Raw genomic sequence first — 14,866 nt, 5'->3', positions numbered from 1 at the left:
ATCAAGGGTTGGTAAAAAGAAAAAGTGGGAAGGAGGAGTGATCGGACGGTGGAGATTCGTTGAGATGCAACGGTCGAGATGGGGTAGAGTACCGTTTGAGATCGCTATTTCAAAATTTTGAACTCTGGAGCCATAAAGTAACGTTGTGTGTGTGAGTTGGATTGTTACGAGTGAGAGGAGGGACGCGCGTGCTCTTGCCACGTGAGGAGCACTCGCGATTATTCTAAATAAATAATTTTTAATTATTATCTGTATTAATAATTAAAATATATTAAAAAATTAAAATCTTAAGTAACACTCAAGTGCGTTTTCACCAACGTAACTGTCCTCTCAACATTTTGAATAATAGCAATATTTTTTTCATTGATATCCATATTAAAAGACAAAAATGGTGATGTATATTGTAGGAACTGAGTTTGAGCACTATTCCTAAGAGATAAGTGAATTAAAGTCTAACAAGCTCAATACAATAAATTTGTAGAGAGTGGGTAGAAAAACTAGGTTTTAATGAGCGTAACAACAGTTGAAGATGATTTAAAGAATAAATAAGTAAAACAAATATGGACTTAAGCAAGAAATTCAATCCTCGGCACTAGTCCGAGGAGTTTAAACTTATTATTTCTTGAGTAACAATGACAATGGTTACAAAATTAGTTCAGATTGTTACAGTGTTTTCTCGGGTAAAATCTTCGATCCCTTTCTCATGGAGGGTCTCTCCCATTATATAGTCCCCTTTGAGCCATCATGATCCCACACTTGTTAATCATCTAAACCCTTACTTGAGTACCTGTCCCATCAGACACCCCTTTTTGGTTTTCTGTGTGTTGTGGTTGCCAAAGTAGCACTGTTTAGGGGTCTTCTCCACATTAATACGGCCAAAGTGTTAGTTGTGGAGCATTTAATGTGGAGGCAGCAGCTTTTCCTAGAATTGCTCTACCATCATATTCCAGTGTGCTTACTTGCTGTACTTATCTTTTTCCTTGGAGTGCTTTGGAAGATTGTCTTTGCTAGTAAATCACTTTTCTTCTACCTCGGCTTTGGCTAGCCGATGACAGAGTTGTCCTCGGCACGGTTTCCTGGATTACCATGATCATCACTGTCTTCTTCATATGCGATTATGGGCCTCGGCATGGGCCTCAGGCCCGGTACAAAAGGTTGATGTATATCATTGGGCTCTATGACCCCACATATATAAATGATGTACTATAAAGAGTATATAAGAATAAATGTCATTTCACTATAGAAGTTTAATCCAACTTTTGCAAAAGTCTTTTTTTTTTTTAATGTATTTTTCGAGAGTAAGAGTCTGATACCCCTATAATCATGACCTACAAAATGTTATGGTTGTAGACCATATTAAAAACATTCACACCAAATTGTGTAAATGATTCTATCTATTTTAGCATAAAACCTTACTTTTTATATTTTACAATACCACTTTTACAAAATATTCACATTAGTTAATCTATTGTACCTTCTATTTTATTTAAAAACTCATATATTCTTTTTTTTTTTTTTAATATTTCATCTCAAGTCTCTCTCTTACACCATCACACGTTCTCCTCTGGTCTTTCATGTTCAGGTATCTCTTCTCTCTCCTCACAACCCTCTGCTTTTTCCTTTCAAATCTGTTCTCTCTCACGTTCTCCTCTTAGCCATCAAGTCTCTCTTCTCTCTCCTCTAAACCCTCAGCTCTCTTTCTCCTCTGAGTTCTCTCTTATCTTAGCTTTCTTTGTGGCAAACCTAAAGAAATCTCTTTCTCTCTCTCTATCTTTCAAAGCTCTGGGTTTTGGTTTGATTTTGGGTTCAGGTTATGGGTTTTTAGTTGATGATTGGTTTTGTGTTGATTTTCTATTGATTTAGGGTTTATCAAGTTTGATTTTCCATTGTATTTTGGGTTGATTTTTTGTTGTTGTAATGGTTTTTGGTCGTGGTGGTGGTGGTTGAGTGGTGGTGGTGGTGGTGGTGGTTGGATGATGGTGGTGGATGGGATTTGCATTTCAATTTAGGCAGTGTTGGGTTGCAGGTTTTAAGACTGAGAGAACAAGAGGGAGAGATAGTCTGCTCTGAGATGTGAGAAATTAATAAAATATCAAATACAAAGCTATAATAATCGTGTATATTTACATAATTACTATAGTAATTGTGTAAATTTACACAATTTTAACTCAACTGACGTAGGATAATTTTGAGGTTAGATTTGCAAAATTGGTCACTTTTTGTATTTTACATTCACTAATGTGAAGCTCTAAGTGTCTGTTTGGCTAGAGCTGATAAGCTCAGCTTTTTATGTAGTTTTTTAAAACCCCAATTTTCTCTTCTCTTCTTTTTTTTTTTTTTTTTTTTTTTTTTTTTTTTTTTCTCACTTCTTTAAAAGTACAAGTATACTTTAGCACACTTTTAGTAAATATAAAATAAATTAAAATTAGCAAAAAGCTAAATAAGTTATTTCCAAACGGACATTAAGTTAGTCCTCAAAAATTAGACCTAGTGTCTGTTTGGCTAGCTTATTTTTTACCAATTTATTTTATTATTTAACTTATTTTTGCTACTATTTTATTTTACTATTTAACTTATTTTTGCTACTATTTATGGATCCTACTATATTATTTTCACTAACATTTACTTTATAGTATTTTCAGTAAAAAAATTTTAGTTTCAGCAATCTTAGTGAATCTCAAACATACCCCTAAAGGAAAGCCCAACTTGCACACTCTTCCACCCTTTTTAGTTAATAGCCAAAGAACAACCCATACACAACAAGAAACGAGAAACCAAAGCCCAACAAGTTAAAAAAAAATGATAACTAAACACCTAAGCACAAGGAATGAGCTCAAGCTCAAGCACAATATCTTACATGCCCAAAACCTCTACCAAAATGGATGCAATTATACCTCTCATTATAGGCCCAATGATGATTAGGTGGTTCAAATCAAGGAAACTATTCTTGGAAAAGATTCATATACAAGAAAGCCTAAATTTGAAATAACATCTGAAAAAAATACTATACGCTCACAAAAATTAAGTACTTAGGAAATAATCCACTAGCTTACATCAAAGCATCTAGGTTGATCTCATGCTAGTACCACTCTAAGTACTTAGTGTGCGTCTGGCATGCTTAATTTTGTCAACTTATTTTACTATTCAGTTTATTTTTTATACTATTTATGGGTCTCACTGCACTTTTTGATACTATTCATGGGTCTCACTATACTATTTCAACTAACTTTTACCTTTATCTACAGTACTTTCAGTAAAAAGTTTTCAATTTCAGCAAAATAAGCGGATCCTAAACAGACCCTTAATATGACCAATTTCACCCCCTCATTATAAGCCCATTATGACCATAATGATCAATTGGCTAAAATCAAGGGGGCCTCAATGGATGACTTGGTCTGTAAGATAGACTCCCTTCCCTTGGTGGACATAACTAACTGTCCATTGTGACTTATGATAGATCTTGGGGTTTGTTTAGAATCCGTTTATTTTGCTGAAAGTACTATAAATAAAAGTAAAAGTTAGCTAAAATAGTACAATGGAACTCATGAATAGTACCAAAAAGTGCAGTGAAACTCATGAATAGTATCAAAAATAAATTGAATAGTAAAATAAGTTAGCAAAGTTAATCATGCCAAACGAACACCAAATAATCCAATTGACCACTTATTAGAGACATATAAGATCCTCATGCACCTGTAACTGTTAGAGCTCCGCAATGTTAAGCCTTTCCTACTACTTTGAAAAGCTCCGCCTGAGCAAATTGTTTGTCAACCACTTTCATATATAGGTAGACAAGGTACAAACGACTAGCTACATATACCTCCTTAACATCAAGGAAGAGAAGAGCAAAGCGTTGAACTCATATCATTTGTGTCACACTGTAATAAGGAGATCTTGCAAGTTGACAATACCGATGAAAAGGTGTTGTTGGCTTTCTTTATTTTAGACCGGTGATGTGGGACTTTTGTTCATCAGGTGATTGTTGTACTTTTTTTATTGGAAAAAAAATTTGAATTATGAGAGTAAGGGCATGTTTGATAGCAGATTTCGACAAACAATTTTCAATGTTAAAATTGATGATAATTCTTAATTTAGAGTACTTAAAACATATTTTATGGGATTTAAAACATATATTCTGAAAACTCATCTCCATTAGTTTTTAGTTTTTAAGTAACAATGATGAAAAGTCTTGTTGTAAATAAGTTGAAAATTGTGAGACTCACTTAACAAGACCAAACATAATTGAAACTCCTTTCTCTCACACGCTTCCACCTCTTTCTTTTTCTTCCACCTCTTTCACGCCTTCTCTCCTTCTCTCCTTCTCTCTTATTTGTAATCTCACGCAAACAAAGAATCTCATCTTCTTACACTTCTCTCTCTCTCTCTCTCTCTCTCTCACACACTAAATAGCTCTTTTATTTGGACCCTATCTCATAACTCCTATTAAATTCTTCAGATTCATTCGCACTCCTCTATCTATCAATGGCTCAACTCCTCTTAAATTCTTCATATTCTTTCATGCTCAGATCTATCAGCCCTTCTTTCAAATCCATTTACAACCAACTTTCTCTCAAATCACATAAATCCTCAAATCTTCCCCAGCTACCTCCTCAACTACTTTCCTAAGCCTCATTAACCCGCATAATTTCTTAGTCACAGTTTATTATATATGGAATCAGGTACAACATATTCTTCAACCCCAATCATGTATTGCTTCTCTCTTCAATTGTTGATTAGGCTTTAATTAGTTTATAATAGTGTCGATGATTACTGTGAGATAATAGTTTTAATCAGTTTATAATACTCTATAATAGGTTTAACTAGTTTATCTTTTCCACCTAGTGAGATAAACCTTACTCATGCATCGCCTGCCACCCTAGTGCCAACCCAAGTGCTAAAGACAAAGTGGATAAGGTGCTTGACTACTAAACCCCTACACTGAGGTTAGTACAAAACAAAGTAAAATCCATATGTATATTTTCCAATTTCACAAACATAGAAGATGGGTAACTAAGCAAAGAACTTCTTACAAAGAAGATTGAAAAGGCAACCCAACACCCTTACAGGGGAGCTTTCATGTAACATGCCCATGAATGCAGTCTTAGTTGGAATTTTCAGCAATGAAACGTTTAATGATTTGCATCAACTCATTTGCTGCTTCAGAATTAGGATCTATAGTGAAAAATCCATGTTGCTTTCCTTCAAACTCAACGTACTCAATCTTCTTTCCCCAACTTTTGAGCCTCCTTGCATAATCTTCAGCTCTGTCTTTCAGCAGGTCACTTCCTCCAGCTACCACTAGAATGGGATCAAGATCCACTGTTTCAAGATTGAGGCTTAATGGCCCAAATGGGTTTACATTTGGGTGATCAGTAGTGTCTCCAATTGGTATAGATAGCCTCCAAAACCTATCCAATTATTAGTGATATTAGTGATACACGAGCATATTTTAAAAGGACTATAATTTTAGTATAATTGCAAGTGCTAAAATCGTTGTTTTTTTTTTTATAATTTATTTCATAGTACGTAGTCTGTAATTTATCTTTAGGCTTTGCACTTTGTTTTAATTTTCGTACTTGTCTGAATCCATTAGCCACGTAATGAAACAAAACTATTACGTAGCGGTATTGCTATATCACAAGTTTGTTAACTACGTGACAAACGGCAACTTGAAACATGTAAAGCCTGACGATAATATCGTTGTGATTGAGAGAGCATTAGATTAAAGAAACATTAAGGACAATTAGGGACAATTAGGGACCATTAAAATAATATATCCCAAAAAAAAAAAAAATCACCAAATTGTGTCATATATGACTAAGCAATAATCATGTATCATATGGATTTTGGTTATTCCAGCCGACAGAGTGGGATCAAATTAGGACGTTTCGATCCCATCCCATCCCTTCAATGGAGTAGAAAAACACGTGAAACAGAAAGCAATATAAGACTACAAAATGAAAGTATTATGAAGAGAAAGTTTTTTTTTTTTTTTTTTTTTTTTTTGAGGAACATATGAAGAGAAAGTTGTGAGACTATTAAAAGATATAACACGTGTTTTGGTATGATAATGTATAAATAATTTAAAAGTATATTAAATATAACATATAGATGGAGTGATGGACATTCAAAAATCAGGATAACAAGCAAAACTTGTCCAGCTTGGATTAGGGCGAGTCAAGAAAAGTGGAGAATTTTTATTATCTCTGATCAATATAAATAAATAAAAAATGTAAATATAAGGTTTAATATCATGATTTATGAGTGCTTGGGCATAAAAATGAGTTTTAGGCAATGTTATTAATTCTATTTCGAACCTGTTTCAGTTTGTCCAGTGGAATCGGTACCGGCCTATTTTGACGTATCATTTTAGGATGTTTTGGATTCCCAAAATATATAACATAAAATTATCAAATCAAAAAAGTAAATATCAAATAATACAAATAATTTAGTCTTAAGTCCTAAACATCAATATAACATCACACAATAAGAAGATTTATAACAAGTCACTGCTCATTACATAAGCTCATAATAAGCCAATAAAGTTTATAACAGAATATTACTTCTCATCATCATCATGTATGAAAAAAATTATCAAAATCATCATAAAAAGAACTCCCACAAGAACTACTAGGACCCATTGAAAAATTTGTCAAGAGTCCAAATACCATATTAGGACTCTTTAAAAAAAATTAAAATTGAGAGAGCATATAAAAAAACAAATAAAAGACCATAGCACATCTTTAAAGGTAAAAACAATAATCCCAGAACTCATACCAGCTGAATCTTAAGGGCCTGTTTGGGTAAGGAATTTTCGTCACTCAATTTCCATCACTCATCACTCATCACTCATAACTCATCACTCATAACTCATCACTCATCACTCATCACTCAATTTTTCACATCCGTTTGCCTTCATCACTCAGTTTTCATTACTCACTATTTTTCACACTATTTGGAGGGCCCACACCTGTCACGGTACAGTGTTTTTTTTTTTTTTTTTTTCACTAGCAGCTTTTTTTTTTTTTTCCCCCCCTGGGTTGGCTGTTCGGTCTGGGTTTTTTTTTTTTTTTTTTTTTTTTTTCACTAAGTTTGGTGAGTCTAGGTACTTAAAAAAAAAAAAAAAAAAGCCAACGCCAACCCAGAAAAGAAAAAGAAAAAAAGAGACAGCCAACGCCAACCAAAAAAAAAAAAAAAAGCCAACGCCAACCCAGGAAAAAAAAAAAAACAGCCAACGCCAACCCAGAAGAAAAAAAAAAAAAAAAAGTCAAAATGTGGTCAAAAGTTGCGACTGTGGGTCCCTCATGTGTGTTTATTTACGAAAATGCCATTGAGTTATGAGTTATGGAAACTGAAAACAACAAAAAGCTGTTTTCAGTTTCCATAACTCATAACTCAAAAATCAGAGAATTGAGTGATGGAAACAGAGTTATGGAAACAGAGTTATCGTTTGGCCAAACAACCTTTTTGCTATGGATCCCACCATTTTTGAGTTATGAGTTATGAAAACTGAGAATTGAGTTATCAAAAAACTCAATCCAAACGGCCCCTTAAGTTTCGACTGGTATTTGCCAAAACATCTCGAAATGCCCGAAACACATGTTATTTTTCATAACAATTGTAATAACCTGCTATGATTAGTCTATAATATTACTAATTAGTGTTAATGTTAAGGTGATATTGCTTACTATGTGAATAATTGTAAAATTAAAAAATTCTCTAACATTACTCAATTGTTATAAGCCTTTAATTAATAAATAAAAAACCAATGCAAACCTGTCAATGAGCTCCAAATTGAGAAAGGCATCCTTAGGTCCTTCAGCCTCAAACTTAGTCCTAACCGTCCCACCAAAAAAGGGTGCCAACAGAACATAACCCCTCACACGAACCGGAGCCAATTCAGGCGACCCAGATCCAACCCGAACTGCCAAATGATGAGTCATATTACCCCCAGCCGAGTCACCCGAAATAAACACTCGGCTAAAATCAGCCACGTCAGCAAGCCAAGCGTCCTTCCCCTCCTCCCCAGACACGGCTTGGTCTTGGAGCCACTTAAGAGCCAAGAAGCCATCCTCAATAGCAGCCGGGAGCCGGTTCTCAGGAGCTAGCCGATAGTCAGGAGCCACCACAACGGCTTGGAGCTGAGACGCGAGCCGAAAGCAGTAGTTCTGACAGTTGGGCCAGGTGCGTGAGCCGATGCAGAAGCCGCCACCGTGGATGTAATAAAACACTGGGAGTTTGGAATTGGAGTGAGCCGAAGACTGATTCGGCTTCGGCTTGTAGAGCCTGAGCTGAAGGTTGTTAACGGCGTCAAAAACTACGTCTTTCCATAAAACGGAACCGTCATCTTGGACGGGGACGTTAAAACTTGGTTTAGGAGAGCGCACAATTGAGCCATCACTGTAAACTTGAAGGACTCCTCTGCAATCGTCTATTACATGAGGGGTGGTACTGCAATTAGTGTTAATAATATTCTTAGACATGCTTTAATTTTGTGTGTACAAAGGGAAGGGAGATGAAGAAGGTTTTTATTGAGAAAGAAAGAAGGAAAGAGTTAACAAGTGCAGTTCGGTTTTAACTGTGGTTGTGGCTGCTTGTTTTTGTTCTTTTCTATGATTATGGTTTGTGTTTGACAAATGTTTCAACCCAAAACACATTTTGGTCCTATTGATAATGGATGCCCTATCATGATATCATCACGAAACTGACGTTTTTTATCTGGATGAAGACATATATGATCGATTAAACCAATCGCTGAGGGTCTTGTAGCTCAGTTAAGATCTCATGATGTATCTAAATCAAGTTATAAATAAATAAAATGACGCAATTAGCTTCATGAAACGTATGTGAATAGTGTTTGTCACAAATAGCAATTTTTTTTTTTTTTTTTTTTGTGACAAAAATATTATTTTGCAGTCACAGTCAATTTAGTCTCCCTACATTTTGGGATCAGCGATAATTACAAAGATGATGTCTATCTTTAAAAGAGTATATATGTAGAAGTTGGAAAGCAATAATTAATATAGAGTCCAAATTTTGGTAAGAACGGGATATAAAACTCATGTTTTACACCATCTAATAAAAGATTACCACATTATCAATTTATTTAAAATTCAATACATCCTGCCACATCTAATAATATCTCAATAAACTCTCAAATTTGTTGGATTTATATATGGGTATTAGAATTGATTGGGTGTAATTATATTTATTGTTAAATATGTGATAATATGATGTGGCACGTTGGGGTTGGAGGGATCAAACATAGGATTTACATCACATCCTTACCGAATTTAATCTCATTAATATATTTGATTAATTTTCATTTAATTATTTCACTTAATAGTCTTTTAGATGACGTGTCTTATTTGAATTTGAATTAAGATTTAAATTTATTTGCTTTCATCTCTACCTTTATTATGTTTCATGCTAGGTGTAAGGTACATAAAAAGGTGTAAGGGAACAAACGGGAAGATCGGCTTTTGTATTATCCAATTAATTATTGAGAAATGCTAATGAGTGTCTTTAGGATACTGGTTAAGAATCCAGTTAAAAAAAGTTTTTATGGAAAAAGAAAAAAAATAATAATTAATATCTTGACAGCTTTTTTCATTTTCCATAAAAGTGATATTAAAACTTTTCTAAAATGAATTCTTAGCATGACCCTTAATTATTATAATGAATAGTAGAGTCCTACCGTTGACTGCAATTTCACAATTCATTCCGTTGTGTCATTCTGCGGTAGCGGCGGGCTCCAACTGGCCCCGCATCATAGCATGCCTACTTTTCTTACCTCCATAAAACCTTTTCTTATAGTCCGTAAGCATGAGGACATGCCTAGTTTAGAGTGCATTTTAACTCACTAGTAAACAGTAGGGGTCCAAACGAGATATTGAGAATAAAATAAATATCAAGAGGGAAATTAACCATGAATTCTAGTTCAACCAGTAACTTCTCTCCTTACAAGTTGCAAGTGTTGATGTGGAGAGTGAGGTCATAGGTTTAAAACTCATTTGGTACATGTGTAGTTACCAATTAAAAGAAAAAAAAAATAGTATTCAGCAAAAAAAAAAAATTAAAAGAAAAAGAGCAATATGAGAAATTAAATCGAAAGACAAGTAGAATAAAAGAGTATACTCTTTAAACAATGGGCGTAAAAAACAAATATAACAAACATACTTGATTGAGTATATACAATGGGTACTTACTCAATTTTACAATTGAGCCAATAGCTTTGTAACTCAATTGATTGGCACATTTTAGTGTTTCCAACGAAGACATCCAAGATTCAAATCCCCACTCCTCAAACTATTGAATTATCATTATAAAAAATAAAATAAAATAAAATAAACCTTAAATTTGCATTTGAATTTGACTTTAGAAATAGAGACATGATTCAAACCAACGATCAAAGTGAATCATACCCAACTGTAATCCTAAAATGGGAGATTTTGACATGGTCATAATATTCATATTTACAGAAGAGGAGGCCAGTTTCACGTTCACCATAGCATCAGACATGGTCTTTACTTCCTCACTATGTCCAAATAAAAACAACCATAGTGAGACCTCTTTTCTTTCACAAGCAACAACCTATAATTTTCTAAATCTGTCACTGAAATGTCATAAAACATTGTTTTTAAAACAGATATTCAATATACCTTCCACTTGTAAGATAATAATCATTAGATACCAAAACAATGGTTCACAGAACTTAAAAATCATCTACAAAGCAATACAACAGAATTTACAATTTTTTCATTCCTACTCTTTGTCAACAATTTCCAGTACAAATTAAGAACAAGGACAGTAGACAACAGAAAAGAGTGGGGTGAGGATATATTTAGGAAAAGAAAAAGAAAATTAGCAAGGTACTAGACCGGGGGGGGGGGGGGGGGGGGAAGGAAGAAGAAGAAGAAGCTAGGGGCAAAATCTTACAGATTGAAAACATAGGGATTGAGAAGAGCAAATAAAAAAAATCTCAGACCACACTCACAGCCGTCTAGAATATCCAGAACCTCCACATTTCTTGCAGAAGATTAATCCTACAGAAAGATGACTGATTTAGGTTGAGGTAAAAGTAAAGAGAAATTGAACTAAATACAAAAATTCAACAATTCTAGAATCTGATATATTTTAAGGGCATAAATTTTAAGCTCAAGGCCCAAGGACCATATCATTTGTTGCTTGAAACTAATAGAATAGCACGATTTACATCTATCTGCATGATTTTCTGTTCCAATTTCATATAAGAATAGGTCATTCCATGGTGTTTCACATTGCATCAGAATGCAACAGTTGGTGGTCATTTGAAAATGAAGGTCACTTAATAATATGTAGAAATTAAGACCATTCAACAATATCCTTGAATGGTTTTTTGTCCAAAATGATCATAATCCCAAAGCTAAAAGCAAAGATTTCATCAAATAGCTCATTCAAAATTTCAAAACAATATGGAAATCAAATGGAGAGAATGATTAATATCAATTTTCCAAAAGCCCCATCTTTTAAACTTTTTCAGAAGTATCTGAGTGTCAGAAAGTAATACCTGCGCCTTTGCACACCTTACAATCAACCAAACCTGTCTCTTTCTTCATCTTACCGCTGTTACAGAACACACATTTTGTGCCACCTGCCCATCAAAGAGCACTTCTATAAACGTGCTATTTTTCTTGAACAACAAATACAAAAATAACTGGTCACAGTAGAAAAGGGATACCAGGGGGATGTTTTACTTTAAAAAAATCATGTCACTACAAGCAGAAAACAGATACTGAGGGAAGAATCATGAAAAACAGGGTTAGCACATTTTCCAAAGTACTAAGCATTAATAAAATTATAACACATAAGACCTTTTTTTTTTTTTAAAACACCATTTACACCAATAGATTTTAGTATGTTGAAGTATTATGCTTCTGTAGTTTACATGCAACCATGTATCTATTGAAATAGATGACCGCAAATTGGGGTTTTGAGCCATTTGAAATACACAAGCACACTTAAGCAATGAGCAATAAAGTGAAGCATAGCAGTCCACTTTACACTCTCAAAATCGCTGATAAACCATCACTACATTTCATTATGCTTAGACCTTTCAAAATTCTGGCTGTACATCACTTGTCCAACCGTGAAGCAGCCATTTACAAAAGTATAGGATTAGTTATCTAACAAAGTGCTAGTCAGAAAGGAAGCAAAATAGACTCAGATGTAACAGAAATATCGATGACATTCAACATCCCTTCACACCCCCACTTTCCAACCTGAAGGTGAAAAGGAAGAGAAGAAAAGAACAGAACACAAACAAAATTTTAAGTAACGATGTAGAACGGACCTAAAGAACCAACAGCAATCTATGAGGCCCACTACTTAATGCACCAACAACCTTAGTTTAATTTTTTTTCTAAGGAAGCCTAATATGAATTGAATTTTAAAAAATCAAACAAATGTATAAATTAATATGTAGTTCCAGAGATAATCCAGAGGATTTTACTGCTGCAAACTGGACCTAAGTTATCTCAAAGTATGGTTTTTTTTTTTTTAATCCATTTGATAGACAAGTACTCTTTATTTCCAAGCAATGCTATGACCATTTAAGTACGTATACAAGTCGAGGAGCCTTGTAACTCAATTGGCACTTTCTAGTGTTTTCAAAATAGACATCCTAAGTTCAAATCCACCCCTCCCCCAACTATCGAATTATCAACCAAAAAAAAAAAAAAAGGTACATATACAACAGAAACAATAGTTTTGCTTGTGAAATCATCCCATATCACATGGACACCATATTACCATTATCCCAAGTGATTTCCCAAACATAGAGTTCTTTCCTAATCAATCTCAATTAAACATACAACCTATGCCACAATGGATGACCTCTTACCTTTTAGTAAACCCTCCAAATAAACCTTGGAAAATTCAAGCTGATTATCTAAAAGTACATATTTCCACCGTGCAGTGACACCAATATGATGGCATTCAACAAAGTGCACTTCTTTTCTAAAGAAGCCACTATTGTTTTAGTTTTCCTGCTAGACGTATTAAGAACTTTCATAATAAAGATGCCAATGCAACTCATGCAATATATGATTCATAAAATAAATTGAGAAAAGCCCATTAGAAAAAACACATACACACACAAGAGGATATCATTCATGACTTTGTTTGAAAAATGAAAAAAAGCGAAAAGTAAGAAAGCATAGTTGTTACCATTGCCAGCGCATCGCTCACACGGCACAGGATCTCCCTGCAAAAGAATATGAAAACAAAGTACTAAAAACCAACACTTATATTATGAAACAATGCCACATATATATATATATATATATATATATAAAGAGAGGTTGATATACATACACACCTTGAGACCAAGAAAAAGTGAGAGAGAAATGGCGGCTAAGACACTGAGAGTGGCAAGTAAAGTTTGGGTATCCAATTCCAACTCCAAGAGGCTATCAGAAGCAAAGCCGGTGAAGAGCAAAACCGGAAGGTCGAAGAGGCTTGTTGTTGGTACAATGCCTTTGAGTTTGGGTTTGGGCAGTCTACAACTACAACTGCGAGACACTTCAGCTGGTGCTGGGCTTTGTGGTTTTGCTGGAAGAGAGTAGTGATAATAACAATAATGAGTGGCTGTGGCTTTAGCGGTAGTCTTTGAAGAAGAAGAAGAAGAGAGTGGATGGAGAGAGTGTAAAGGCTGTGTCGCCATGGATATTAGATAATACGAAGAGATTATTATTATGTGGCGCTTAGCTCTGCCTTCCCTTCTCTTTCTTTCTACTACTACTTACTAGTAGTAGTACTATCTATTTTTCTTTCTTTTGTTGGCTTCGCGTTCGGTGTATACCGTATAATAACAAACACTTTCACCTCTACGATTTTGTCCATGGGTTTTCTTAAGAATGATATGAATCATCCTCTCTCTCTCTCTCTCTCTCTCTCTCTCTCTCTCTCTCTCTCTCTATATATATATATATATATATTCAACGGTGAAATTTTCAAAATATGAATTTTATAACAAGTTATTGAGTAATATAATATTACTTAAAGTTACGTAACTTGAATCCTTATATATATATATATATATGAAAATAATTTGTTGTTAAGAAAATGATATGGATACAACTTCTTTTACAATAAATTTCGTAAAACCACACGCTTTACACACACTCATCTGATTTTAACAAGTCACGTATTTAATTAAAAACAAAATGTTTATATAGTGTGTGTAAGAGGTCTTACCCTCTAGATTGCTCCAGAATGATATATATATATATATGGGCAATTCTTAGGTATCCAAGACTATTTAAGTTTTTTTCTATATATATCACCTCCGCCTAAAACACCTGACTTTACAAAATTGGAGTGTTAAGTCCAATTCACTAAAAGATAAAATCAAGACTGATTTTTTTTTTTTTAACTACAAGTCTTGAGAATTAACTAGTCTCAAGATTTTAAATTTGAAATGTATTACATCCAAAATATTTTCATGACAAATCAGAAGTGGTAAATTGTTATTGGTTTTAATTTAAACCCACCAATAAAATTATTTTTTTGTCCACTAATAACAACTTACCCCTTATAATTTGCTATAAAAATGTTGTAAATATAATATTTTTTTAAAATATTAATAAGCTAGAATTTGAATTACAACCGACAAGCCTAAATCAGTCCGAATTGACCCGATTGCACCCCAACATTAGTGACTCTAGAAGTGGAGATGTCCCTAGGTAAACATCTCAACTAAAAAATAATTTCCTTTTCGATCTCAGTGCAAATATGCTTTTCTTTGCCAGGAAGAATCCCTATTCAACATTCAATCCCCCATCTCGGCTGGGTTGCAAAACGCATGAAGCACTGGAACCATCACAAA

General features: G+C 34.1%; 2 protein-coding genes and 1 long non-coding RNA gene across 4 annotated transcripts; 1 reads left to right on the top strand and 2 right to left on the bottom strand.

Annotated features, from left to right (window-relative positions):
- The first annotated feature begins 4,457 nt into the window (after nt 1–4,457).
- Nucleotides 4,458–5,367, top strand: LOC115982088. Of its 2 annotated transcripts, none has more exons than XR_004089510.1 (3): nt 4,458–4,679; nt 4,843–4,943; nt 5,279–5,367. It is a non-coding gene; the product is annotated as an uncharacterized LOC115982088 (long non-coding RNA). The 2 variants fall into 2 exon arrangements; XR_004089509.1 differs by having other exon boundaries at nt 5,276–5,349.
- On the bottom strand, nt 4,945–8,652 carry LOC115982082 (probable carboxylesterase 15). The gene is made up of 2 exons (XM_031104593.1): nt 7,777–8,652; nt 4,945–5,408 (listed from the first exon to the last, which is right to left on the bottom strand). The coding sequence occupies exons 1-2, from the start codon at nt 8,481–8,483 to the stop codon at nt 5,102–5,104; spliced, it is 1,014 nt and encodes a 337-aa protein (XP_030960453.1). The 5' UTR covers nt 8,484–8,652; the 3' UTR covers nt 4,945–5,101.
- A 1,984-nt stretch (nt 8,653–10,636) lies between these two features.
- LOC115982077 lies at nt 10,637–13,828 on the bottom strand. Its single transcript, XM_031104582.1, has 4 exons — nt 13,358–13,828; nt 13,207–13,243; nt 11,549–11,632; nt 10,637–11,045 (listed from the first exon to the last, which is right to left on the bottom strand). Exons 1-4 carry the CDS (start codon nt 13,700–13,702, stop codon nt 10,993–10,995), a joined length of 519 nt encoding a protein of 172 aa, XP_030960442.1. The 5' UTR covers nt 13,703–13,828; the 3' UTR covers nt 10,637–10,992.
- Nucleotides 13,829–14,866: the final 1,038 nt, after the last annotated feature.

This window comes from Quercus lobata, chromosome 1 (assembly GCF_001633185.2).
Source record: "Quercus lobata isolate SW786 chromosome 1, ValleyOak3.0 Primary Assembly, whole genome shotgun sequence".
Classification (NCBI taxonomy): Eukaryota; Viridiplantae; Streptophyta; class Magnoliopsida; order Fagales; family Fagaceae; genus Quercus; species Quercus lobata.
The sequence above is the reverse complement of the archived record's forward strand: the minus strand, read 5'-3'. Positions and strand labels throughout refer to the sequence as shown.

Coding starts and splice junctions, on each gene's coding strand:
- LOC115982077 (XM_031104582.1), bottom strand. CDS start 13,702: ATGGCGACACAGCCTTTACACTCTCTCCATCCACTCTCTTCTTCTTCT. Junction 13,244..13,357: donor CACTTTTTCTTGGTCTCAAG/GTGTGTATGTAT, acceptor ATTCTTTTGCAG/GGAGATCCTGTGCCGTGTGA. Junction 11,046..11,548: donor TAAGGTGTGCAAAGGCGCAG/GTATTACTTTCT, acceptor ATCTTTCTGTAG/GATTAATCTTCTGCAAGAAA.
- LOC115982082 (XM_031104593.1), bottom strand. CDS start 8,483: ATGTCTAAGAATATTATTAACACTAATTGCAGTACCACCCCTCATGTA. Junction 5,409..7,776: donor AATTTGGAGCTCATTGACAG/GTTTGCATTGGT, acceptor ATAATTGGATAG/GTTTTGGAGGCTATCTATAC.